The 27,554-nt window shown below is 46.4% G+C and overlaps 1 protein-coding gene across 8 annotated transcripts in view; it reads left to right on the top strand.

The window, feature by feature from the left end:
* The window catches only part of LOC139260001 (protein unc-80 homolog), a 501,022-nt gene that overhangs the window by 222,249 nt on the left and 251,219 nt on the right, over positions 1–27,554 (top strand). For all 8 annotated transcript variants that reach the window (XM_070876044.1, XM_070876038.1, XM_070876039.1 and 5 more), the window contains 2 exons: positions 10,875–11,047; positions 17,975–18,187. In XM_070876044.1, the coding sequence (XP_070732145.1) occupies positions 10,875–11,047; positions 17,975–18,187 (386 nt within the window). The remainder of the gene's footprint in view (positions 1–10,874; positions 11,048–17,974; positions 18,188–27,554) is intronic.

Consider the following 27,554-nt stretch of genomic DNA (forward strand, 5'->3'; position numbering starts at 1 on the left):
CAGTCTCCACAGCGTGCTATGACGCCTCCTCCTCTCCCTCCATTATAGGCAGCAAATTCGGACAAATATCTGGCTGGTAACAGCTAATATTTTTCTCACAATTTGCTCTAAAGCTCTAAACTCTCCCTCCTTCCTCCCAAAGCAGCCACACCACACCCACACACGCCTTCACTCCCTCTCAGCTCCCTCTCTCACTGTCTCTTATGCGCATGTCATGATGACCCTTGACTTTCTGAATCGCAGGAATCGAGCGTTGCCATGCCATTGCTGAGGACGGCGACATTTTACGGCAGCAGGTCAGAGAGATTTAACGCTACCGCCCATTTCATATTGCTCACGGTAACGCCCAATTTAAAAAATGGAGGCTGGGGCTTTGAGAATGGGCGACAAGCCAGCGATCTGAAAACCCATTTTTATCGCCCATGCCGGAAATAACGCCCATTTTTGGACGATCTGCAAAAACTTGTAAAATCTAGCCCCTTATGTGTTACAGATATGTATTACCAGCTTGGGTTTATTATTCAATATATGATCTATGAAAAGTTTCTGAAACTTGTTTATGTTTCAAATCTAACACTTTATTTGAATTGCTTCACATGTGTAAACATTATACTTACTTTGAAGCCAAGGATTTCAAATTGCCCATTCATTATGCCGACAGTGACTCACATTTGCCAGTAGCCACTCTGTTGCTTGCAAGTAAGTTGGTCTGCAATTCCTAAGATATAAATCATATTCTATAGCTCTTTATCATATGGCCCTATATCATCACAAGAGAGACTGACTGGATAACTTTACATTTATCATATCCCATGGCTGGCGCGACACATTCCACTTGTGGTATCTTCAACTGAAAACAGATGAATTTTAATGATTATCTTTGTAACCTAAGAAATTCAGCCAAAGTCACTTTGTAATATCACTTTAGCATTGAGATTCCATGCCAATGGAAAGAAGACTTATTTTTCACCACACAAGTGTTAAAATTCATTGAAATATCCAGTTTCTTAACTCGCAATCTCGATTATTTTCCTGCAATTCTGGGGCTCTCATGTCAGATGTTAACTGTTATATTGCACATCACACACATTTTGTTATTCATAACCACTGGACTCCTGACTTGTCCAGTTAACAAGGACCATTTATCATAAATAAAAGCATTTGGAGACAATGGCCTAGAAATTGACCTCCTTAGCGCCTCCAGGCAGCGATAACGGGACGATAGCGATTTATTGACCAGGCGTGGCGAGATTAACGACTCCCGCTAATTTGGGCGAGAGGTTTTGTGGCGGTGGCAATACTTTGCGCCATGAGCTCCTGCACCCCGAGATCGTGATGTCATTGCCGTGTGCATCACCCCGGTAGTGTCATGGACCCAAATTTCAGTTCCACCCCCTGCAGCATCTCCAGGTGATGACAGTGGCAGGTTGCGTTGTTTGGGAGGCCAGGAACTTCAGGGCGGAAATTAAAGAGGAGGTGGTTGCAGTAAGTGCAAAAATTGTTGAAATTATTATTTTCCATTTTTTCGCTTCCTCTTTGGCTGCGATCGATCACTCTGCTGGAGTGGATGGGGCTGATTGGGCCGGTTCATGGCTGCCATCGGGGACCAGGTCTCAATGCAGAACCTGCTGCGATGGCCCTTCCCTTTAAGGGAGGGAAGGAACCTCAGATGATGGGAGCGCCCCGCCTGTGTACTTTAGTGCTCCAGGAAGGAAGTGGAGCGCTTGATTTAGCACTTCACTTTATTCCTGGAGTGCAAAAACCAAATTTAGAAAAAGTTGGGAATCATTAGCGGCTAACTTTCAAAAGTTAGCGCCCCAAACGGGATGATACAGAATTTCTCCTCCAATGTCCTTTATTATTCTTGGCTACAGCATAGATGCCTTCCTCATTGGTGTCAAATGGAGACTGTTCAAAATAGTGAGATTATGCGGAATGCAGCAGATTACAATCACTTCGCACAGTCTGGCCGAATCATATTGCCCCTTCCAGACAAATCGAAGGTTTGAAACTGCTTGAGAATACCCAACATACCCTTTGTGATGGAGCATGGCACATTATATATACCTGGTTGTACCTGTGTTCACTTGACATCTGTGAGTTGCGTAGTAAGGTCCGGAACTTGTTGAGTGCGAACTAAACTACAGAACCAGTGGGAACCTGTTTAACCTTCGACGTCTCCAGGCCAGATCCAAAACTGTCCCAACCTCTGTCGTCGAACTACAGTACACCGACGAAGCTTGCGTCTGTGCACATTCAGAGACTGAACTCCAAGTCATAGTCAACATCTTCACGGAGATGGGCCTTACACTAAACATCCATAAGACAAAGGTCCTCCACCAACCTGACCCCGCCACACAGCACTGCCCCCCCCCCCCCCAGTCATCAAGATCCACGGCACGGCCCTGGACAACGCTGATGATAGGCTTCCATACCTCGGAAGCCTATCATCAGCAAGGGCAGACATCGACGACGAGCTTCAACACCGTCTGCAGTGCAGCAGCGTAGCCTTCGGCCGCTTGAGGAAAAGAGTGTTCGAAGCTCAGGCCCTCAAATCTACCACCAAGCTCATGGGCTACAGGGCTGTAGTGATACTCGCCCTCCTGTATGGCTCAGAGACGTGGACCATATACAGTAGACACCTCAAATCACTGGAGAAATACCACCAACGATATCTCCGCAAGATCCTGCAAATCCCCTGGGAAGACAGACGCACCAACGTTGGCGTCCTCGATCAGGCTAACATCCCCAGCATCGAAGCACTGACCACACTTGACCAACTTCGTTGGGTGGGCCACATTGTTCGCATGCCTGACATAAGACTCCCAAAGCAAGCGCTCTACTTGGAACTCCTACATGGCAAGCGATCCCCAGGTGGGCAGAGGAAAAGTTTCAAGGACATCCTCAAAACCTTGATAAAATGCAACATCCCCACCGACACTTGGGAGTCTCTGGCCAGAGACCACCCTAGGTGGAGGAGGTGCATCCGGGACGGCGCTGAGCACCTCGAGTCTCTTCGCCGAGAGCATGCAGAAAACAGGCGCAGGCTGCGGAAGGAGCATGTGGCAAACCAGTCCTACCCACTCTTTCCTTCAACGACTGTCTGTCCCACCTGTGACAGAGACTGTGGTTCCTGTATTGGACTGTTCAGTCACCTAAGAACTCACTTTTAGAGTGGAAGTAAGTCTTCCTCGATTTCAAGGGACTGCCTATGATGAAGGTCTGGAACTATGTTTTTTGGCTGCAGTCCAAATCCCCCAACAGCTTGCAATTGGTTCTGTTCAAATGCTGCATGTAAAATACTTAAAAAAATTATTATTCATTCTGGAATGTGGGCGTCGCTGGCAAGGCCAGCATTTATTGTGCATTCCTAATTGCCCTTGAGAAGGTGGTGGTGGGCTGCCTTGTTGAACCGCTGCAGTACTTGTGGTAGTTCCTGGATTTTGACCCAGCGACGATGAAGGAATGGCGATATATTTCCAAGTCTGGATGGTGTGTAACTTGGATGGGAACTTGCAGGTGATGGTGCTCCCATGCACGTGCTGACTTTGCCCTTCTAGATGGCAGAGGACATGGATTTGAGAGGTGCTACCGAAGAAGCCTTGGCCAGTTGCTGCAGTGCATCTTGTAGATGGTGCACACTGCAGCCACGGTGCGCCGGTGGCGGAGGGAGTGAATGTTTTAGGTGGTGGATGGAGTGCCAGTCAAGCGGACTGCTTTATCCTGAATGGTGTTGAGCTTCTTGAGTGTCGTTGGAGCTGCACACATCCAGGCAAGTGGAAAGTATTGCATCACACTCCTGACTTGTGCCTTGTAGATGGTGGAAAGGCTTTGCGGAGTCAGGAGGTGAGACACTCGCCGCAGATTACCCAGCCTATGACCTGCTCTTGTTCAGGATAAAGAAGTCATATGTTGATCTTGGCTAGTGGGCATTTGCATGGTAAATCCTTCATTGTGTATTGTAAACCACTTGTTTATTGATTGAAGAAAAGTTATTTGCAGTTAATATACATCCATCAGATTGACAGACTGCCTCAATCTCCATGTGAGTGTAGTCAACAGTTCTTGAGAAATTAGCGAAGTCAGCACTGGTACAGAATTTGTCTCTCTGTTCAAGTGTTTATATACCTTCCTGTGAAAAAAATAAGAGCTTATGATCCCTTTGGAACATCAAATTGGACACCTCGAATGTGGATGTACATAGATGCTTGGCTAATCCCAAGAAATCTCTCTTCTCCCCCCGCCCCCCCCCCAAGAAATTAGATCAAAGGTTAATTAAGCTATCTCCTACCATTTGACAAACTTTAGTAATTGCCTCATTGAAGAACCATAATCTTGTCCCCTTGCCTATTTCCTGTCACTTCCCTCTCCTGTAGCCCTTGATTTCTTTTAATCTGCTTTTTGATATGTTGGTTGAGAGAAGAATGTTGGCCATCTTCTTTTTCAAATAATGCTATACGATCTTTAACATCGACCTGAATCACCAAATCAGTGCCTTGATTTAAAACATCAGGCAATCCAGGTGTCATAACATCTTATTTGAAGTATGACATCTCTAGTAATGCAGCACTCCCTCAGTAGTGTATGAAATGTCAGCCTAGATTAAGTTCTGAAGCTCCATAGTGGACCTTGAACTGGCAACCATCTGACTGAGAGGCAAGAGTGCTACCCACTGAACCAAGTTGACCATATGTAGGCTATTTAAAGAGAATACCATTCTATACTGAGGGTAGTTTTAGTTCCAATATTTTTTCCTCCTCCCAATTTATAGAAAAAGCTATTAGTTGTTAGAATTTTCTTTAATATTTTCGCTCAAGAGCGATTCCAGACCCGCAGAATCCTCAGAATTGTACTATAAGCAGGGAAGTCAGGACCCCACAGCCTCTTATGGAGCTGTTCATTGGTGCCAGGTTACAGACCATGTCAGTGATACCATTAGAAAGGTCTTGTGGGGGCGGTGGTGGGGGACCTGACCTGGGGTTTAAATGTGAGCGAGAAAAATAAAAACATCAATGAAAATTCTCGTAACTAGTTTTTATACAATGTGGGAAATCCCAATAGACTTAATTACCCCTTCAAATATTCAGAACTGTAAGTAATCTCATTTAATTGGAACCATCACTGTCTAATGGCACTAATTGTTTTTTCCTATATGCTGGAAACTTGTTGTTTAACTTACATAGGCCCCAAGTTTCCACATGATTTGCTCCTGATTTTTAGGAGCTACTGGTGTAGAACGGAGTATCTTAGAAATCGGAATTCTCCACGTTTAGTTTTCTGCAGTTCTAGTCAGGTAGAACAGTTTCACTTTTGAACTGAATTTTTTTTTCAAAAGGGGGCGTGTCCGGCCACTGACGCCTGCTTTGAAAGTTTCCACAGTGAAAACGTACTCCAAACTAACTTAGAATGGAGCAAGTGAAGATTTTTGTACGCTTGAAAAAATCTTGTCCACACTTTAAAAAATCAGGCGCAGGTTACAAATTAGGCGTCGGGAACGAGGTGGGGGTGGGGGGGTGGTGGGAAGGGAAGTCATTAAATTCTACAATCAATCCTTAGTTATACTTATACAAATATTATACAAATAAATCCAACCTGAATAAAAATGTATAAGCAAAGAAAAGATTAAATAAACCATGTTCCTACCTGTGTGAAAGTGCTTCTGGCAGGCCTTTCAGGCAGCGGTGTGGCGTCAGTGTCTCGGCGGCAGGGGCAGGCAGCAAGCAGCCTTCGATCTGAGCTGCAGTGCTTGAGGCAGGGGTGTGGTGTCAGTGTCTCGTCTCGACGGCAGGGGCAGGCAGCAAGCAGCCTTCGAGCTGAGCTGCGGTGCTTGAGGCAGGCCTTCATTCCCCGCGAAGATGCAGCACCCGGACGGACTTGAGGCCATTCGGCCATGGGATTGCAGCGGCGTCAGTGGCTGGCCGGGAGCCGAAGAATGAACACAGGACACACGCAGCTCATTAAGGTTCTTGAGGCCATTCGGCCACGCTTTAGGGGCGGCGTCAGTGGCTGGCCAGCAGCCAAAGATACAGCAGCAGCCTTCGAGCTGTGAGGGGGTCTGAGGCCATTTGGATAGGGAGAGGCAGCCACATAGACAGTTTTATATTTAAATTTGCAGAATGGGTGCTGCATTGTCAACACCACATATTATGCAATGGTTTGCCATCAATTCACTGCATAGGAGAGAATTGATTAGAGCTCACCGCACCATGAACGTCGTAGCCCGTAGGTTGATGGGCAGGAGACCTTACCCACGTTGACAATATCGAACCAGGCGCTCGTACCTGGACATGAGCGAGGCTGATTGTGTGAAAAGGCTGCGTTTTCGCAGAGAAGTTGTCACTGAGATCTGTGATATGGTGAGAGCAGATTTGCAGCCCAGAAGCAGAAGGGTAACTGCCTTGCCTGTTGAAGTGAAGGTAACAGCTGCACTTTCTTTCGATGCCTTGGGATCGTTTCAGGCTACAACTGGAGATGTGTGTGCCATCACTCAACGTGCAATACATGCCTGCATTTACCAGGTCACGGCTGCACTTTATGCGCGAATGAATGACTTCATCAATTTCCCAATGACCGCACAAGCGATCCATGAAAGGGCTGTGGGCTTCTTCAGGATTGCCGGCTTCCCAAAGGTACAGGGCTGCATTGATTGTACCCACGTAGCCTTGCGAGCACCCGTGGAGGAATCTGAGCAGTACCGAAATAGGAAAGGTTTTCACACACTATCAATGTGCAGCTCGTGTGTGACGACAAGCAGCGCATCATGTCAGTTGATGCGAGATACACTGGCAGCACCCTCGATGCGTTCATCCTGCGCGACAGTGTTCTATCTGACATGTTTGAGCAGCAGCCAGAAGGGCAGAGCTGGCTACTGGGAGACACAGGGTATGGCCTGACCACCTGGCTCATGACGCCCATACGCGTGATACGGACAGAAGCTGACCGTCAATACAACATGGTGCACATTGCGACGCGCAGCATCATTGAGAGGACCATTGGCATATTGAAACAGCGATTCCGATGCCTGGACCATTCCGGAGGACATTTGCAATACTCTCCTCAGATTGTCGGTCACTTCACTGTTGTGTGCTGCATGCTTCATAACTTAGCCATCATGAGGCAGCAGGAGCTGGTAGTGGAACCCGAAGACCGACGTGAGGGTCCAGTGCATGATGATAGTATTACGGAAGACCAGGATGTGGATGATAACCACAATCAGGAAAGCATGCAAGTGCCTGATGCCGGAGCACGAGGTTGGAGGAGGGCCGTCCATCGTGCCCCTTTAACGATTGCTCGAGACTTGAGCCAGCAGCTCATCCGTGAATGCTTCAACTACTGATGCCTGAGGGCTCTGCAACCGCTTTTGCATATGGACATGTTTATTCTTTGCAGTTGTTCCTATGTTGTGTTGTGTTAATGGAACATGAAACAGTTTTAATGAAAAAATATTTTATTGAAAAGTTAATGTCACTCTAATAAAATATTTGTTGTATCAAACTATACTTTTTAATATGGCTCTTGAAGATCACTTAAAAACCTTAAGATCACTTATAAACTTGTAAAGTTACAAAAGTTACAAAACACTTTCTATGTGAAAAATTTTACACTCTAAGATCACTTACACTTCAAGATCACTTTTTAGATGCAAAATTAAATAATTTATAGAATGTGAGAGCATTTACACTATAAGATCACTTGAAAACCCTGAGATCACTTATATGTTGTAAAGTTACAAAACTTACAAAACAATTTCAATTTGAAAAACGCTACTACAGCTACATCAAGAATAAGAACAAAAGCAGCAAAGAAAGGCTGCAACCATGTCTCATCCATATCTCAGTGAATGTTCACTTCCTCATGGGGGTGTCATTTGATTGGCTGGGCTGTGTGCCCTTATTGCAGCAGCTACCTCAACCAGGCCCTCCCTGACGGCCTGTGCCAACACTTGCATGCCCTCCCTGACGGCCTGTGCCAACACTTGAATGCCCTCCCTGATGGCCTGTGCCGTAATTTGCATGCCCTCCCTGATGGCCTGTGCTGTCGATTGCACTCCCTCGGACATTCCCTCCCTAAGTTCCCGTGTCATTACTGCTATTTCTCCCGTCAGGACCGTCAACTCTTCACCTACTGCATTGACGCCATCGATGAGTGATTGGGTAAGCTCATTGGTCTCCATACCCAATGCCACAACCTGAACCGCATCTGTTGCACGCTGCATCTCAGGAGAGCGTGTCTCCAATCTCCTCCTCTGCCTGGGTCTGCCTCGTGGCATCACTACACTGGGAGGCACGGGCACGGACGGTGGGATGCTCGGTGTTGCAAGCAGCACCACTACACAGGGAGGCACAGGCTGGGACTGTGGGACGCTCTGTGTTCCAGATGGCTGAACTGGAGGGAGAGGCTCGGGCTGGAATGGTGGGATGCTCTGTGTTGCAGACGGCAGCACTCGAGTGCGAGCCGTGGGCTGGGATGTTGGACGAATGGGTGTAAACTGCTCCATGATATCAGCAGCAACACTGGGACCCGAAGCGTCGGAATCAAAACCATAGTAGGTGGAAGCAGAACCTATGCGAGAGGGAGGCGCAGGCTGGGACGGTAGTGCACTGACTGTAGAATGCTGCATTATACCAGCAGCACCACTGGGACCCGCAACATCGGAAGCGAAACCATGGAAGGTGGAACCAAGACCTATGCTAGGGGTTGAAACTCTGATGCCCCTTGATGGGGGCTCATAAACATTAAATTGGAAGCTCTCCCCTGCAGACATTTCAGTCATCGCTGCCATCATCCAGTCTGGATCGTCCGCAGCTGGTTGTACTGGTTCTTGTTCTGTACCCTCAGGATCCTCAGGGTTGGCAGCAGCATCATCGTCATCATCATCATCATCATGTTCTGCAAAATACATCAGAACAGTCAAATGCTTAACAGCAAGGGAGGGGGCCGGATGGGTGGCATGAGTACTCTCACACATAGCAGGCCAGGCAGCAGGTTGATTTAAAGGGCCATGATGCATTTTCAGGACTTACCCTCTTCCTCGCGTGTGGGCCCAGCTTGTGCTGTACCGATTGCTTTACTCCATGTGTGACTCATCATAGCAGCTACCCTTTGTTCCAAGGGTGTCAGTGGATGCAGATTGGGCACGCCTCCTCCTGTCCGAGTTGCTTCCCTTTTGTTGTGGGCTAATTTCTTCTGCAAAGAGTAAAATATAACTTTTTACAGAGTGTCAGTCTGCAAGGTTGGACATACAGATAGCCAGGTTACAATTACGATTAAATTTACTTAAACTAACTACTTGACCAAGGTCGTGCCATTTCTTTTTACACTGACTTCCAGATCTCCTGGTATGCACCACTGCGCAGTAATCTTCTGCAACTTGGTTCCAGCATTTCTTCATTTCTTTTGGTGGCACTTTTATGCGACCTCTGTTGCTGGTATCTAGCTCCTGCCATCTCTGCTCAATTACGTTGACTAATATCTCCACTTCCTCATGCAGGAAATTCTTTGTTCATTGCAAAGTTGAATTGGTACTTTTATTTCTTCAAACACACAGTCCTTAATTTGCAGGCACCAGTTCTGCAAGTTTAGCAGTGAAAAGCTGAACTCACTGATTTCGGCAGGTGATTTATTCAGCAGTGCTGCTAAAAGCACTCCCTCACACACAGAAATATTAAGAAAATTAAAATACAAGCCTTTTCAGGGGTCCAAGAAACAAATCTTCACTTTTTCTGCAGCACTTTTAAAAATGGCCGCGTGCCAATGTTTACTTCAGACTGCGCGTGCGCGAACGCTCCAACGTGCACGCGCAGGGTTGCCAGCACCAAAAGCCTCATTTAAATTGTACCCGCCCCCTCCTACTTACAAAATCGGCACGAGTGGTAGGCTCCGCCCCCTGTGCGCCGCGCCAAGCAGACATCGAGCTCAAAGGAGCTCGAGAATACTGCGTTTTTTTTTCGGCGCGAAAAACAGGCGCCCAGCTCTGAGGTGCGCCTTTTTCGCCGCGTGTGGAAACTTGGGGCCATAAAACCTGGAGCAAGAAGAGATTCCTGTGGAACACCACTGCTACTGTTTCCCAGACACAACATTTTCCATTTATCACTATCCTGTGTCTTCTGTTGCTAAGATACTTTTCAATCCATCTAGATAACTTTTTATCTTTTCCATGAATTTTAACCTTCCTTACTGATCCCTCATGAGGAACCTAGTCCAGTGCCTTTTGAAAATCCAAGTCGATTAACATTTACTATCTTCATCTGTTATAAAAATGTATTGGAAGCCAAGAACCTCTACCCACACTGGGCGACATTATGATGCAGTGCGTTGGTGTTTTTGGATATCGTAGACTATTTACAAAGTTGTTGATAATGGAACCATTTTCTCCAATGGAATTAGAATTGTGTTATCCAAGCTTTGTTTGGTAAGTAAAATGTATTGAGTTATGGGGAAGAGTTTTATTTTCAATTACTTTCATTTTTAACATTTATTATGTGTTAATTAACATTATGTAATTTATAATTTTAACATTAGAATATGTGGTAAGTGTAGCATGTTTGGGATGAACAAATGACTTTGGACCTATGGTTCCCAAAGCTCTCCTGGAGTTTTGCTTGTGTCTGGCTCTTTTGTAGATTAGCTGATAGTGATTGATGGCTATAATTAGTCAATAACTCCATTATCATTATGTCATACAATTACCAGGATGGTAGAGGATGAAGTAGTCACAAAAACCTTGGTCTTTTTTGTCTAGCAATTCCAATGTTCCTATAAAATCGGATCTGTCTGACAATATTTAGCTATATCTAATAGACTTACCTCTGTTAACAAAGACATGTTTACATTTTAATTTGTACAATTTGATACCATATTTTATATTTTTGCAGGCTGTCATAGCTTTGAGGAACACCTGGCAGCCAGTCAGGAAGGAAGCAAAAACAAAAATATTGTGAATCTTGGAGCCATTAGACAGGGCATGAAACGATTCCAGTTCCTTTTAAATTGCTGTGAACCTGGCACAATCCCTGATGCTTCAATCTTGGCTGCAGCTCTTGACCTGGTAAAATAAAATCTTTGTATTTTGTCTGACAGTTTGTGTTTCAGGGCAGGTGGTAATGCAGGTTCTTTCCAGAAGTTAAAAGTAGAAAATTTCCGCTGTTAGATGGTGATGCTTGAGGGAGGATTTTCTTTTAATCCATCCTTAACCAGAGAGTGTTTAAAATACGTAACTCACGAGCACAACGAGTAGTTAAGGCAAATAGCATACATACATTTAAGGGAAAGCTACATCAGGGAGAAAGGAATAGAAGGATATGCTGATAAGGTGTGATGAAGCCAGGTGGGAGGAAGCTCATGTGGAGCATAAACAGCGGCACAGACCAGTTGGGCCAAATGGCCTGCTTCTGTGCTGTAAATTCTATATAATTTTATATTAGCTGTTAGAGCAAAAAAAACTCTCACACAATTTCATTATAAATAGCGAGCAGACTTCTTTCAAAAATACAAAATCGACGAACAGGAAAAGACTAGCTTGTCAATCAAGCCTGCCCCACAGAACCGCAACACCTGGAGCGTCATGATTAGGTACCCATTCCCACCAGCACACATGCCCACCAGAACACCATCAGTCATGTAATTTTCTGGCAGAGACAAAACAACCCAGAAAAAAAACCTACGGCCAATCAGGGAAACAAAAATCTGGGAAATTCCTCTCCGACCCATGATGGAGCTCCAGACTCGATGGCAACAGTCAATGTGTGTGTGACATCATGTTGACACACGTCCGCCATAGCCCTTGCCACCATGTCTGGGACCCCATGATCACTTGTGGCATCCAACATCCGTTGGTATCTACCAAGAAGAGGCTCCATGGGCTGCTGAGAGGCATGTTCAACAGTTGTGGCGCACTCCTCCATCCTCACAGCTAGTACAATGAGACTCTCGGACACCCTTGCCAATGCACCCAGCAGATCGCTGTGCATCTGCAATGACTGTCTTACGACATCCTCTAATTCAGGTTCATTATCAGAGGGCTGCTGAGCATCACTCAAGTGCCCACTTACCCTCCGGGGAGCTGGCCCCCAGGCTTCCATTCCCCCGTGCATTGCTGCAGGCCACTGGGTCCCAGAGCATCACCCACCTCCATCTCCCCGACCATGCCTTCCACCAAAAAGCTGCTGGCCCTGCTCTCTGAGGCTGCTGAATTCTTTGTAACGTTCAGAGAGGTGTCCTCTGCCTCCTTCTCCTCCTCTTCACCAATGCCAACAGTCGAAGGCTGACGTGCAGGCTCCTGTCCATCGGGGTCATTATCTGAAAGCACAAAGCCAGAGAAGAGTGGTTACCTGCAGGGGAGGGGGCCAGGACTGGGAAAGGCGTTCGGAAATGCCAGTCTCATGGAAAGTGGTGAAGGATTGTGGTGTCAGGGCTGAGGGCCCTGCTGGATGCTGCAAAGGAACTCAACATACCGTCACTGTCCCGAGGGGGCTCGGCCTCACCCACCGCCACCACACCCACTTATGCACCCATCAGGGCCGAGGCACGTTCCTCCAACGCAGTTACAGGTTGCAGATCAGGGTCCCCTCCTCTGGTCTGTGTCTGTTCCCTTCTATTATGTGCAAGCTTGGCCTGCAAGATTAAACAACATCAGAATTAGTGCCCTTGTCTGAACTGCCTTACATAGTTCAGAACATGTTACTGTATTAGAGTCTTCATACGTCGATGTAACTTCGATTAGCTGCGAGTACTTGGTGTGGCAATGCTTAAATGAGGGGTCGAGGATCTAACAATAATGGTAAGGATACAATCTTCCACATGCATGTGAAGACTGAGGAGGTAACAAGATGAGGGGCGGGTCTCAACAATGGAGTTTGAAGGTTAACAACGCATGTAGGCCCTTGAAGTGGGTGAGGCTACAATTGCGAACCTTGCATCTGGCCTCACCCACGTAGAGCATGGGATCTGACACATTCACATTGAGGAGGGATTGCACATTGAGCTCACAACATGGCATGCTCAGGTTAATGTTAAAGATACCCTCAGCAGCCGGGTCATGTCGTTCCACTTCTTGCGACATTGGGTCGCTGTCCTGGACACCGTGTCACTAGCTGAGACTCTTTAGCGACTTCCCGACATAGATGTCGAAATGTCTGTGACTGTGGTCTCCTGTCAGCCTCAGTCCACAGCAACTCCCGCTGCCTCTTCAGCGCATCAATGAATGCATCGACGGCGATGTCTGAGAAGCAGTGAACATGCTGACGAGCTGCTGCATCTGCCATCTTGACCCTCTTGAGTGAGTGCGTAGGAAACGAATATACACATGAGGCGGTGCCACGCCCAATCACCGCCTGAATTGAGGCCAGATGGTGGCAGTTTGTGGCGTAGTTACAAATGCTGGTTACCGACTGGATGTTGCTGCCCCACTTACTGCCATTTACCGTCTCCAGAGTAGCGTGCAGCGCCTGATTTTGCTTCTTCAGGCAGAAAAACTGAATTTCGCAGTTGGTAATGGGAACTGCCGCCTGGCGGTAAAATCTCCAATCAGACAGTATCCCAACATTCAAAACGGCGGTACCGAATTTCCACCCCAAAGATTAGTAAAACATTTGGCCTGTAAAAATATTTTCTTGAAGTGTCTTTTTGCCTCGGCTTTACTTATTTCTTGACAAGCTCACTATAGGTATTTACCGAGGAACATAAGAACATAGGAACAGGGGTAAGCTATTCAGCCTCTCAAACCTGTTCCTCCATTCAATTAGATCACGGTTGATCTGTACCTCATCTCCATTTGCCTGGCTTTAACCCATATCCCTTGCTGCCCTTACCTAACAAACATTTTTGATGTCAGTCTTGAAAATTTCAATTGATCGAGTTTCCAGTCTTTTGGGGGGGAAGATAGTTCCAGATTTCCACTATCATTTGTGTGCTAGAAACTGTGTTCCTGATTTCACTCCGAAATGGCATTACTCTAATTTTAAGATTGTGCCCATTTGTTTTGAATTCACGCACTGGAGGAAATAGTTTCTCTGCATTTACTGCATCAAATCCCTTAATAATTTCCAGCATCTCGATTACATCACTTCTCAACCTTCTAAATTGATGGGAATATAAGCCACGTATATGCAATCTGTCCTCGTAATTTAACCCATAAAACCCAGGTATCATTCTGGTGAATCTACACTATACCACTTCCATGGCCAATATTTCTTTCCTGAGGTGCGGTACATAAAACTAAACGCAGTACGCCAGATGGGGTCTGATAATGACTCTGTACAATTGAAACATAACCTCTCTCCCACTCCCCCCCGCCCCCCTTCCCCGACTCCCTTTGCATTCCAGCCCCCTTGAGATAAAGACCAACATTCCATTAGCCTTTTTGATTATGTTTTTGTACCTGTGCACCAGCATTTTATTTGTTTGTAAACCCAAATCCCTTTCTCCTCCACATTTCCTAGTCTCTCACTGTCAAGAAAATATTCAAATTTGTCTTTTTCAGATCCAAAGTCCTCCCACTGCCTCACATTGAACCCTGGCCACAGTTTTGTCCACTTACTTAATCTGCCTCTGTTCCTTTGCAACTTCATGCTCCCATCTCATTTACACTTCCTTCATAAATTGGAAAGTCAGTGACTGAATCACCAATGCTTTGATGCTTAGCTAGTTGGATTAATAGTTCAGAAACATAGAAAATAGGTGCAGGAGTAGGCCCTTTGAGCCTGCACCACCATTCAATAAGATCATGGCTGATCATTCACCTCAGTACCCCTTTCCTGCTTTCTCTCCATACCCCTTGATCCCTTTAGCCATCAGGGCCATATTTAACTCCCTCTTGAATATATCCAATGAACTGGCATCAGCAACTCTCTTGAGTGAAGAAGTTTCTCCTCATCTCAGTCCTAAATGGCTTACCCCTTATCCTTAGACTGTGTCCCCTGGTTCTGGGCTTCTCCAACATCGGGAACATTCTTCCTGCATCTAACCTGTCCAGTCCCGTCAGAATTTTATATGTTTCTATGAGATCCCCCCTCATCCTTCTAAACTCCAGTGAATAAAGGCCCAGTCGATCCAGTCTCTCCTTATATGTCAGTCCTGCCATCCCTGGAATCAGTCTGGTGAACCTTCGCTACACTCCCTCAATAGCAAGAACATTCTTCCTCAGATTAGGAGACCAAAACTGAACACAATATTCCAGGTGAGGCCTTAGTGCCCTGTACAACTGCAGTAAGACCTCGCTGCTCCTATACTCAAATCCCCTAGCTATGAAGGCCAACATACCATTTGCCTTCTTCACCGCCATGCCAACTTTCAATGACTGATGTACCATGACACCCATGTCTCGTTGCACCTCCCCTTTTCCTAATCTGCCGCCATTCAGATAATATTCTGCCTTCCTGTTTTTGCCACCAAAATGGATAACCTCACATTTATCCACATTATACTGCATCTGCCACTCGTTTGCCCACTCACCTAACCTGTCCAAGTCACCCTGCAGCCTTTTAGCATCTTCCTCACAGCTCTCACCGCCACCCAGCTTAGTGTCATCTGAAAATTTGGAGATATTACACTCAATTCCCTCATCCACATCATTAATGTATATTGTAAATAGCTGGGGTCCCAGCACTGAACCCTGCGGCACCCCACTAGTCACTGTCTGCCATTCTGAAAAGGACCTGTTTATTCCGACTCTCTGCTTCCTGTCTGCCAACCAGTTCTCTATCCACGTCAGTACATTACCCCCAATACTATGTGCTTTAATTTTGCACACCAATCTCTTGTGTGGGACCTTGTCAAAAGCCTTTTGAAAGTCCAAATACACCACATCCACCGGTTCTCCCTTGTCCACTCTACCAGTTACATCATCAACAAATTCTAGAAGATTTGTCAAGCAGGATTTCCCTTTCATAAATCCATTTTGGGCTGATTCCGTCACTGCTTTCCAAATGTGCTGCTATTTCATCTTTAATAATTGATTCCAACATTTTCCCCACTACTGATGTCAAGCTAAACGGTCTATAATTACCCGCCTTCTCTCTCCCTCCCTTCTTAAATAGTGGTGTTACATTAGCTACCCTCCAGTCCATAGGAACCGATCCAGAGTCGATAGACTGTTGGAAAATGATCACCAATGCATCCACTATTTCTTGGGCTACTTCCTTGAGTACGCTGGGATGCAGAGTATCAGGCCCCGGGGATTTATCGGCCTTCCATCCCATCAATTTCCCTAACACAATTTCCTACCTAATAAGGATTTCCTTCAGTTCCTCCTTCTCACTAGACCCTCGGTCCCTTAGTATTTCCGGAAGGTTATTTGTGTCTTCCTTCGTGAAGACAGAACCAAAATATTTGTTTAACTGGTCCGCCATTTCTTTGTTCCCCATTAAAAATTCACCTGAATCGGACTGCAAGGGACCTACGTTTGTCTTCGCTAATCTTTTTCTCTTCACATATCTATAGAAGCTTTTGCAGTCAGTTTTTATGTTCCCAGCAAGCTTCCTCTCATACTCTATTTTCCCCCTCATAATTAAACCCTTTGTCCTCCTCTGCTGTATTATAAAATTCTCCCAGTCCTCAGGTTTGCTGCTTTTTCTGGCCAATGTATATGCCTCTTCCTTGGATTTAACACTATCCTTAATTTCCCTTGTTAGCCACGGTTGAGCCACCTTCCCTGTTTTATTTTTACTCCAGACAGGGATGTACACTTGTTGAAGTTCATCCATGTGATCTTTAAATGTTTGCCATTGCCTATTCACCGTCAACCCTTCAAGTATCACTCGCCAGTCTATTCTAGCCAATTCACATCTCATACCATCAAATTTACCTTTCCTTAAGTTCAGGACCCTAGTCTCTGAATTAACTGTGTCACTCTCCATCTTAATAAAGAATTCTGCCATATTATGGTCACTCTTCCACAAGGGGCCTCGCACAACAAGATTGCTAATTAGTCCTTTCTCATTACACATCACCCAGTCTAGGATGGCCAGCCCTCTAGTTGGCTCCTCGACATATTGGTCTAGAAAACCATCCCTAATACACTCTAGGAAATCTTCCTCCACCGCATTGCTACCAGTTTGGTTAGCCCAATCAATATGTAGATTAACGTCGCCCATGATAACTGCTGTACCTTTATTGCACGCATCCCTAATTTCTTGTTTGATGCTGTCCCCAACCTCACTACTACTGTTTGGTGGTCTGTACACAACTCCCACTCCCGTTTTCTGCCCTTTGGTATTCCGCAGCTCCACCCATACCGATTCCACATCATCCAAGCTAATGTCCTTCCTAAAAATTGCATTAATTTCCTCTTTAACCAGCAACGCCACCCCACAGAAAAATTGTAGCAGGCCTGCTGAATGCCTTGAACTATAAATTGAAGAGAACTCAAGTCTAGACGAGATACAATTGAAATGTTGATTGCAATTTAAGAGTGGCTTCCAAATTGCATTAATTTTTAAAATTCTAACTTTAGTAAAAATGGGAATCCTTCAGTTATTAATTTGTTGAGTAACCGTTTTGGAGCATCAGAGATGCTGCGAAGATCAAGGTGCCAGTTTCAACTTTGAGCTGCAAAATATATTACAGTACTGCAGCTCCATATTTTAGATGAAAATCATCAGTGGTAGATATTGGCCTCGGAAGGGAGTTAGATTGTATAAAATTCCTTAAGAGGTCCTGTTCAATTTATATGCTTCATGTCTTTACAAAGCATTTAAATGCTTAATCTGAACATGCAATGCACTAAATAAGGTTTAGACATATTGGTAGTAATGAGCTGTTAACTCCAAGAGTTCACTAAATATCTGTAAAAAGGTAATGTGAAACGTATTTTAAAAGCATTTTTTCACCCATTGCACACAGGATACAGCAAGTGATGGCAAAACACATTTTTTACACCTGCTTATCATTTCAGTCAAAGAGTATAATGTACTTTATTGATTACTTCGATTAGCACATCTCTTTGAATGATCATTGTTTTACTGTTCGTTCAACCTAGGAAGCACCAGTGGTATCAAGGGCAACACTATTCCTGGAGTGTGCCCGGTTTGTACATCGATGCAATCGTGGAAACTGGCCAGAGTGGATGAAGGGACACCATGTTAGTATAGCCAAAAAGGGTTTGTCACGAGGAAGATCACCTGTGGTTGGAAATAAGCGCAATCAGAAATTACAGTGGAAGGCAGCCAAACTTTTCTGTCAGTGGGGTGAGGTAAGGAAGAAACCTTTGGCAAGTAATAAATAACATCTAAAAGGAGAAAAATGAGAGAAATTTAAAACTAATCAGTGTATGAAATGATGGTTAGGACAAATCTGGATTACTATGTACAGTTTTGGGTTCTTGCCGATAAGACGGATATAATATTCCTGGAGAATGTACAATGCAGGAAATCAGGAAAACACCAGAGAGTCATGAGTTACAAGGAAAGGCTAAAGCAGCTAAGCTTGTATTCTCTTGAACTGTGAAGATTGATGGGGGGATGGTCAAAATGATGAGAGATAGACTAGGCAAACATAGATAATTTCCCTTTGTAGATAAATTGAAGATACAAGGGGGTCGAAATACAGCGTCCCGGGAGGGACCGTGACTGCGGGTTTTTGGCAGCCAATCTGAAAAAGCGATTGGCCGAGGCGTTGTGCTTTATTGGCCCCCCGACGCATATTCAGCTCTGGGGGGCCGGAATCGGATGTGTGTAGCCGCGGTAAAGGTGTTGAGGCCGCGGTGACGTCATCATGGTGCACACCAGTGCTACGCGGCCACGCCACCCATTTTCAACTATAAAAACCCCGCCAGGTTTTAGTGTCGGTACACTTTGTCATGATACGTGACACCGCTGGAGGTCAATGCAATCGGGGTATTTTTGCACAAAAGTTTTGTTGATGTTTTTTTCATTTAATTTAACTGTCTATGAGTGCTGTTTGTAATTTTTGTGAGAGTTTTATGCGCTTTCAGCTTTCACACATTAGTGGAGGCCTGTAGGCCTCATTCTGTGCTCCAGATGCATTCTTGTCAGGGTGCAGCCTCAAACAGAATGAGATCAGTGTTGTCAGGGGAATGCCTGATACACCTGGTGATGAGCAATGCCTACGAAGGCTGAGATTCCGAAAGGAGGTACTGACAGAGCTGTGCACTGTGATGCGGCAAGATCTCGAGCCTCACACAAGACTCAGGACCGCCCTGACAGTGGAGACCAAGGTGACCATCTGCAAGCATAAATGGGAGAAGGGCTGCAGTAAGGGGGAGGTGGGGGATTGACACCTAGTGAGACGCAGGAGATGGCGTCGCCGTCAGCAACGTGCAGAGAGGCAGCGGGCAAGGGAGGCAGCAGCTATGGCTGCCCAACATCCACAAGGGCCTGCAGACGTGCGCAGACCTGCATGTACAGAGGGTGTCCAGGAGGGAAATGGCGTCAGGAGGAGGGTCAGGCACACTGATCCCTCCCCCTCAACATACTGGGCCAGGAGCCTTGCCAGCAAGAGCCTCCAGAGGCACCCGACCATGAGGAGGAACAGGAATATCCAGCTGCCATGGGAGGTGGCAAACACAGATGTGGGGGAAAGAGGCCCTATCCTCAAAGGATCTACAGATCTCCGTTCTCCTTCCAGCTCGTTCCCTCGCGCCTGTGCTGAAATGGTAGCTGCCACATCACTTTCAGGTTGCAGCAGCACAGCTGGATCCGCACTGTCACTCTGGGAGTCCACCATTGCCTGCACACTGGCAATGATGGGCTTCATGGTGTGCGCAGAGCTGTCGACTATACGGGAGACGGACTCCTCCACACTTCTGAGAGCCTCTCTGGCACCCTTGTCAGTGCCCCCAACATCTGGGAATGGATGGCCTCCACCCTTCTTTCGTATGCCGCTACATCGATGGCATCATCTGAGTCCTCGTCGGCAGAACTCCGGTGCAGACTCGCCCCCCCAGAGAGATGGCACATGAGGTTGCCTAGCCTCATTACCATGTTGCATCCCACTAGTCCCCAGTGCAAAACCCATTGCAGACCCCTGTACTACCTCAACTACAGCAGTTTTAGTGGAGGAATGTGACCTGAATGGCAAAATGGAGGATGCGCATACAGAAGTACGAATAGCAATTATATACTTTAATCTGGTTGGCTTGTTTATTCTAAATTAACATATTAAATGTTATTCAATTTAAAATGAACCATGAACTATAACAAATAATAATACAATAGGGCATTAAGCTGACAATGAGCCCAAAATGTAAAACATTATCATAAAATATTCCAATAAATCCCAATTATTCCCCATATTGACCCATTGAATACATAGGTGGCTCCCTTGACTGTCATGGGAGAGCAGCAAGCTACTTTGCTGCCAAATATGCTACTACAATGAGACTAAATTGGACAGGGCTAAAAATGGGTGCGTGGATCGCAGTGCGGGATTAATTTGTGCGTGTTGCTTCCGATGCAGGCAACACGTCAACTTCGTGCTGCCTGCTAATTTACTTGATTGCAACGTGCAGCCAGTGCTAACTGCACTATTGAATTGGCTGAACGGCTCAGCAGGGGGACCAAAATTGTGAGAGGCTAGCACCACTTTAAGCAAGCCTGCACCTCTTGAAGGGGAGGTGCATTGTGGCTGGAGCTGGTGGTGGAAGGCATTGTGGAACTCATTGTGAAGTGGTAAAAGACAGAATAATGGCATAACATGGCAGAGAGCGGCCTCCAAGATTTTACGACGCTTCACTGGAGGCCTTACTGGAGGAGATTGAGAGGAGGAGAGATGCGCTCTATCCAAAAGGGGCCAGGAGGCCCTGCAAACAAACTCTCAGAAGGCAATGGGACCAGATAGCCATGGCGGTCAATGCCAGGAGTCAAAGCCAAGGACCAGGATGCAGTGCCATGAAAAATTCAATGACCTCACACAAGTGATCAATGTCAGTGAATGTATTTTCAAATCCCATATTTCACCAACTGCACCACCAGCCTCAGCAACTGCTCAATGTCTTATCAGTCGGGACTCGTACCTGACATTCATAGCTTCACCTCAGCCTCACACACTTAGCACTGCTGCAAGCCTGACACCCACATCTCGGAGCTTGCACACACACAGCTATTCAACCATAACAGTCACATCACCCAAACAGATTGCACCACACTCACTGACACATTGCTCTCTCTCTTGCAGGACAAGGTGGCGCACAATCAGAAGCAGCAGGGGGACGGTCGTGGCTGCATGTGCTTATCTGAAGGAGGTGATGGTGCTCGCCATCATTGCAGTGGCCATCGCTAAGCCCGTGGCCAGCGGCGGGGCTGAAACGATAGAAGATGACGGTAACCTCATACCTAATCTTCCTTCTCACATCCCACTTACCCCTCATCCCACAATCTCTTCTGATTTGCAAGCTGCAGATGGTGTAAACATGCACCTCTTACTCCCCCCCGCCCCTCACTGCAACCTTATCCTTGTGTCCTTCTCCTTTCAAATACCCAAGAAGTGCAACCTGGTCAGGCAGTGGTGGAACAGCAACAGGTGGAAGAGCAGGAAGACAGCGATGATGAAGAAGCACCATCACTTGATTTCACACTCACAGCCACCAGCTCAGATACTGACACTGCGTGTAATTTAGAGGATAGCTTAGAGGCGGGATCTGCACGTGGTGAGACACCGGGCACAAGTGGCCTGCAGCCACGGTAACACAAGGGCCAGCTTGCTGGAGGGTGAGATCACACATGAGTTCTGCTGCAGAGGACTCAGATGAGTACTTTGATGGGTATGCAGACTGAAATGCTTGGTGCACTGGCAGGGCTTCGTGCAGAGCTTTGAGCCCGTTCTTTTCAGCACGGAATTGGTGGCCAACTTCATTCGTACACTTGCGGACCAGCCATGATGCAGCGTTTGATAGCCGATGTATCAGCTTCCATTGCAGCACATGCAGAAGCCACCCAACATCTGGGTGTTGCAGTGGAAACTCAGATTTCTGTCATGAAAGATCAGCTTGCTGCCATGCAAGTTCAGCATGCTGCCATCATGGCTGCGGATACCAGTGTTCAAAGTTGCTTGCAGGGTGTCACAGCAGTCCAGCAGTCTGTCCTGCAACAGATTATTAGGATTGCTGAGGCACTACTCCAGGAGAGTGGCAATGGCTGCGTGGGGTACGAACTTGCTATCCTCTCTCAGGGTGACAGCATTTGTCGTGACACCACTGCCACTCCGCCATCCCAGATTGCTGCCGTCCATGCTGAGATGGTGCAGTTCTTCTAGGCCCAGAGCTGCTCACGGTCGTCTTCCAAGGTCATCTGCAGTCTTCCCCACTGAAAGCAGTTTCCATCAGCCATACTGCAACAGGAGTAGCACTGTGTCAGATGACAGGCACTAAGAGAATGCACAAGATTGATTGGTTGACGTCTGTATGTAACATGGCATGATTTAATTTATAAATTTGGTTTGGAATGTTTATTTTGTGTTGGCTTTTATTTTTGCATTGTGGCCAAGCAAACACTGTAATGGTCAGTAACAGGGAAGGTAAGGTGTGGGACTGTTGGTGAATGGGTATTGGGGTTGTGTTTACTGGTACCACAGTCGGATGATTTGTTCACTGACAGCCTGGTAGAAAAGGGGCTGTCTAGGTAGCCTTCTCCCTTCCTATTCCTCATCTTCCTCCTACTCCTCTTCCTCCTGCTGCTCCACCTCCGCCTGATGCTCCTCAGTTGCTCACCATATAGCCAGTGGCAAGGGATGTGCTTTCATGATAGTGAAGTTGTGCCACATGCAGCAGAACATAATGAAGCTTGATACCCGCTCTACCGAGTACTGCAGGGCTCCACCAGAGCTGTCCAGGCAGCGGAAATGTTTCAGCACACCAGTGGTGTGCTCTATCACATTTCAAGTGGCAGCATGGCTTTCGTTGTATGCATGCTCCCCATGTGTGCGTGGGTTGCAGACTGGAGCCATGAGCCTTGTCGTCAAGTAGCCACCCTCTGGTTTGTCGTGGTGGCTCAAATGTAGATGGTACAGCGGACTGCCCCAGAATGAAGACATCATGACTGCTGCCAGAATACCGGGCATTGACCTGCATGATTCGCTGCGAATGGATGCACACCACCTGGACGTTGAGGGAGTGGAATCCCTTTTGGTTGCGGTACACCTCAGCGTTGACATGCGGCGCTTGTAGAGCGACATGAGTGCAGTCAGTGGCACTCTGCACCATGGGGAAGTTTGTCATCCTCACGAAGCCACATGCTCGCTCTGCCTGCTGCGCTCTGGCCAGAGAGAATTAAATGTAGTCACCTCTCTTGGAATAGAGAGCCTCAGTGATTTCCCTTACGCAACAGTGAATGCCAAATTGCGAAATGTTGCAAATATCTCTAGCTCCAGCCTAGAAGGAGCCCGATGCACAAAAGTTAATGGTCATGAGCACTTTCACAGCCACTGGCAGTGTGGTCCTCGTTCTGATCTGAGGTTACAGTTGTGGTTGCAGCAGGTGGCAGATTTCAGTGAGGACATCCTTAGTGAAGCGCCGATGCCTCACGCACACTTCCTCGCTGAGGTTCAGGTCGGAGAATTCCTCTCTGAACACCCTGGGCAGATATTGCCTCCTGCTGAGAGCTCTTCTCCTCCTCCTCCCTCTTTGAGCAGCTTGCCCTACTCTCTTGCCTCTGCTCATTCGCCATATCATGCTGTAGGCCAAGGGAAATGCCTACTACTGCACCATGTCTGGAAGCAAGTGGTTTGTGTAGAAGCCTTAAAGTCAGGACAAAGTCCATCAGCTCCTGCCACACCACTCTCTGCAGACTTTAGCAACTTTAAAGAAATCTAAAAACCACCACACACTTGTGCAATCGCAGCAACAGCCAGAAGAAATCAACCAGCAACTAACCTGTAAGTAGTTGATGATCTGTTTAAATAACGCTGATGGAGATCCTTTCTGCTGTTGAACGTGTGTTTAGTTGTGCGTGTTTAAAAGAAGGCGTTAGCTGGAGTGTTAAGCTCCAAAATGACAGCGTGGCATCATTGACGTCATGATCTGGCTAGTCTGCAATATGGTGTCTGGTGCGACTCGCACCTGGAGTGTGCCTGTGCGCTGTGCACACCAATTTGGATCTCTAAGGACACTTTTAGCGCCCATAAAACGGGTACTCTGGATCCGAATTTTGCGGCCAATGATTTTTCAGGAACACTATGGAGCTTTCATATCCGCTGGTAATCTTAATATATTTTAGAACCTTTTTTAAAAGCTAAATCCCATACTCTTCAGAAGGCACACACCACAATCTCACAGAAAGGGCTGTGTCACAACATGTGAAAGGTACCTTCTTCTGAATCTAAACACCAACACTTGCCCTCTAACAAGTAGCCCAATTTAGCCTTTCAATTGAGGTATAATAGATTCTATGTACGATCGTCAAGTGAATTAAACTAATTGGCTTAGAAATTGGTCTTGGGCGATGACACAAAACAGATGGTATCAAATCGATCGTCCGTTATGTGCAGCGCCTGATATTCAGTTCCTTTACAGTCAATGTGTTATGTATGTGATAACTTGATAGACTGAATACTGTAAACTAACACAGGCACAAACCTGGCTCTGCTTTATTAGGGCCCAAAGTGATCACACTATTGATGGCTTGCCTTTTATACCTGGCCTGCACACCAGGGCGCACAGCCGAATGACCTCCGACAGTCGCACCACCTGGTGGCTAGTAACCCCAAGCATACATACATGACAATATTCCCCCTTTAAGATATTAGTAACAGTCTTTTTACAAATTGAGACGCTCCGGGGTTTTCCGCTCCCGAGTTGATCGTCTCAGTTCAACTCCAGCCTTGGGCGAGAGTTCTGAGTCTGTTATGACGGGGGCTGGTTGCCGATCTGATGGGAGTGACAATGACCATGTCAAGGATTGAAAATCCAGATTCATTGATGACAGCGGAGTCCCCTGATGACTGAGGGTAGGTTGGTTGGTCACTGATTGTGTCTTCCTCATGCTGTTCCGGTTCATCCATGTGCCACAGCTTTATCTGATCAACATGTTTCCTGCATGTTTGCCCATTCTTGAGCTTGACGATAAACACTCTGTTACCCTCCTTGGCCATAACAGTACCGGCGATCCACTTGGGACCTTGACCACAATTTAGTACATACACAGGATCGTTAATAGAAATGTCGCGTGACATGGCAGCACGATCATGATACCACTGCTGACTTTAATGTCTGTATTCAACATGATCGTTCAAGTCAGGGTGGACAAGAGAGAGCCTGGTCTTGAGACCTCTCTTCATCAATAGTTCAGCAGGGGGGACCCCGGTAAGCGTTTGGGGTCTTGTCCTGCAATATGCGTGACAAGCGAGTCTGCAGTGAACCTTGAGTTACACGTTTCATACTCTGCTTGATGGTTTGGACAGCACGCTCTGCTTGACCATAAGATGCGGGTTTGAATGGTGCTGACCTCACATGTTTGATACCATTGAGTTTCATGAACTCTTGGAACTCCAGACGAGTGAAGCAAGGTCCGTTGTCGCTTACAACGATGTCGGGCAGACCATGAGTGGCAAACATGACACGAAAGCTCTCAATGGTATCTGTGGATGTACTGGATGACATGATTATACACTCTATCCACTTGGAATATGCATCCACTACAACTAAAAAAAATTTTCCCAGGAAGGGACCTGCAAAGTCGATGTGGATCCTGGACCATTGTTTAGATAGCCATGACCACAGATTCAGCGGCGATTCCGCTGGTGCTTTACTTAGCTGCATGCAAGTGTTGCACTGATGCACACATGATTCCAGATCAGAGTCAATTCCAGACCATACATGAGACCTGGCAATGGTTTTCATCATGACAATACCGGGATGAGTGCTATGTAGGTCATGTACAAATTTCTCTCTGCCTTTCTTAGGCATAACAACACGATTACCCCACATGATGATATAGCGTGTTTTGCAACAACAACTTGTATTTATATAGCGCCTTTAACACCAACAACTTGAATTTATATAACGCCTTTAACAACAATAGCCTATATTTATATAGTGCCTTTTATACCAATCTGACTGAATGGATAGTTTGTCTTTGCGATGGTTGTAAGGTTTGGTCTCATCACCCATTTGCTTGGGCATAGCAGACCAATCACCACTAAGGACACATTGTTTCACAACCGATAATATCGGGTCCTGACTGGTCCAGGTTTTAACTTGTTGAGCCGTGACAGGAGTTCCTTCACTTTCAAAAGCATCCATGACTAACAGTAAGTCTGCAGGCTGTGGCGTCTCCACCTCCGGTCACGGCAATAGCAGACGGCTCAGTGCATCGGCACAATTCTCGGTGCCAGGTCTATGGCGAATGATATAACCATAGGCAGATAATGTCTGGATGCGGGACGATGCATTGGTATCGATACCTTTGTTTTCCGAAAACAATGAAATGAGTGGCTTGTGATCTGTTTCCAGTTAAAACCGAAGACCAAACAGGTACTGATGCATCTTTTTAACCCCATACACATAGGCTAATGCTTCTTTTTCTACCATGCTGTAGGCTCTTTCCGCCTTTGACAAATTTTTAGAAGCATACCCAACAGGTTGTATTTACTGACTCATTAGCTTGTGGGAGCACGCAACCAACTCCATATAACGAAGCATCACAGGCCAATACTAGACGCTTACACGGATCATAATGTACTAGCAGCTTGTTAGAGCAAAACAGATTAGTAGCTTTCTCAAAAGCTCTGTCTTGAGACGCACCCCAAACCCAGTTGTCGCCTTTTCTTAGCAACATGTGCAGTGACTCTAATGAAGTGCTCAATCCAGGTAGGAAATTACCGAAGTAGTTGAGTAGACCAAGGAACAAACGCAGCTCCGTCACATTCTGAGGCTTGGGTGCATTTTTGATGGTCTTGGTTTTCGAATCCGTCAGCAGCAATTTTCTTCCCCAGGAATTCGACTTCCAGTGTCATGAAGACGCACTTCGAACGATTCAGTCTGAGTCCCACTTTGTCCAGACGATGGTAGAATCTCTTCCAGGTTGTTCAGATGTTCGGCGGTATCACGACCTGTGACCAGGATGTCATCTTGGAACACGGAGGTTCGAGCGATGGACTTCGGTAGACTCTCCAAGAACCTCTGAAATATGGCTGCAGCTGACCGAATTCCGAAAGGGCACCTGTTGTCGATAAACAGTCCTTTATGAGTGTTGATGCACGTAAGTTTCTTCGACGTCTCGACCAGCTCCTGTGTCATGTAGGCTGACGTCAGATCCTGTTTAGGGAACAACTTCCCCCCCCCCCCCCCCCCCCCCGGTAGCATTGCAAACAGGTCATCAGCCTTCGGTAATGGGTATTGATCTTGTTTCGAAACTCGGTTGATCGTAACCTTGTAGTCTCCACAAATCCTGACATGCCATCATTTTTCAACACAGGAACAATGGAGCTGGCCCATTCGTGATATGACCCCTTCACGCTGGAGTCTGTCCAGTTCAATTTTGACCTTCTCCCTCATCATGTACGGAACCATCTGAGCTTTATGTTGGACGTGTCTTGCATCCAAGTCCACGTGGATCTACACCTTGGCTCCCATGAATTTGCGGATGCCTGTTTCAAACAGCAAGGGG

This window comes from Pristiophorus japonicus, chromosome 3 (genome assembly GCF_044704955.1).
Source record: "Pristiophorus japonicus isolate sPriJap1 chromosome 3, sPriJap1.hap1, whole genome shotgun sequence".
Classification (NCBI taxonomy): Eukaryota; Metazoa; Chordata; class Chondrichthyes; family Pristiophoridae; genus Pristiophorus; species Pristiophorus japonicus.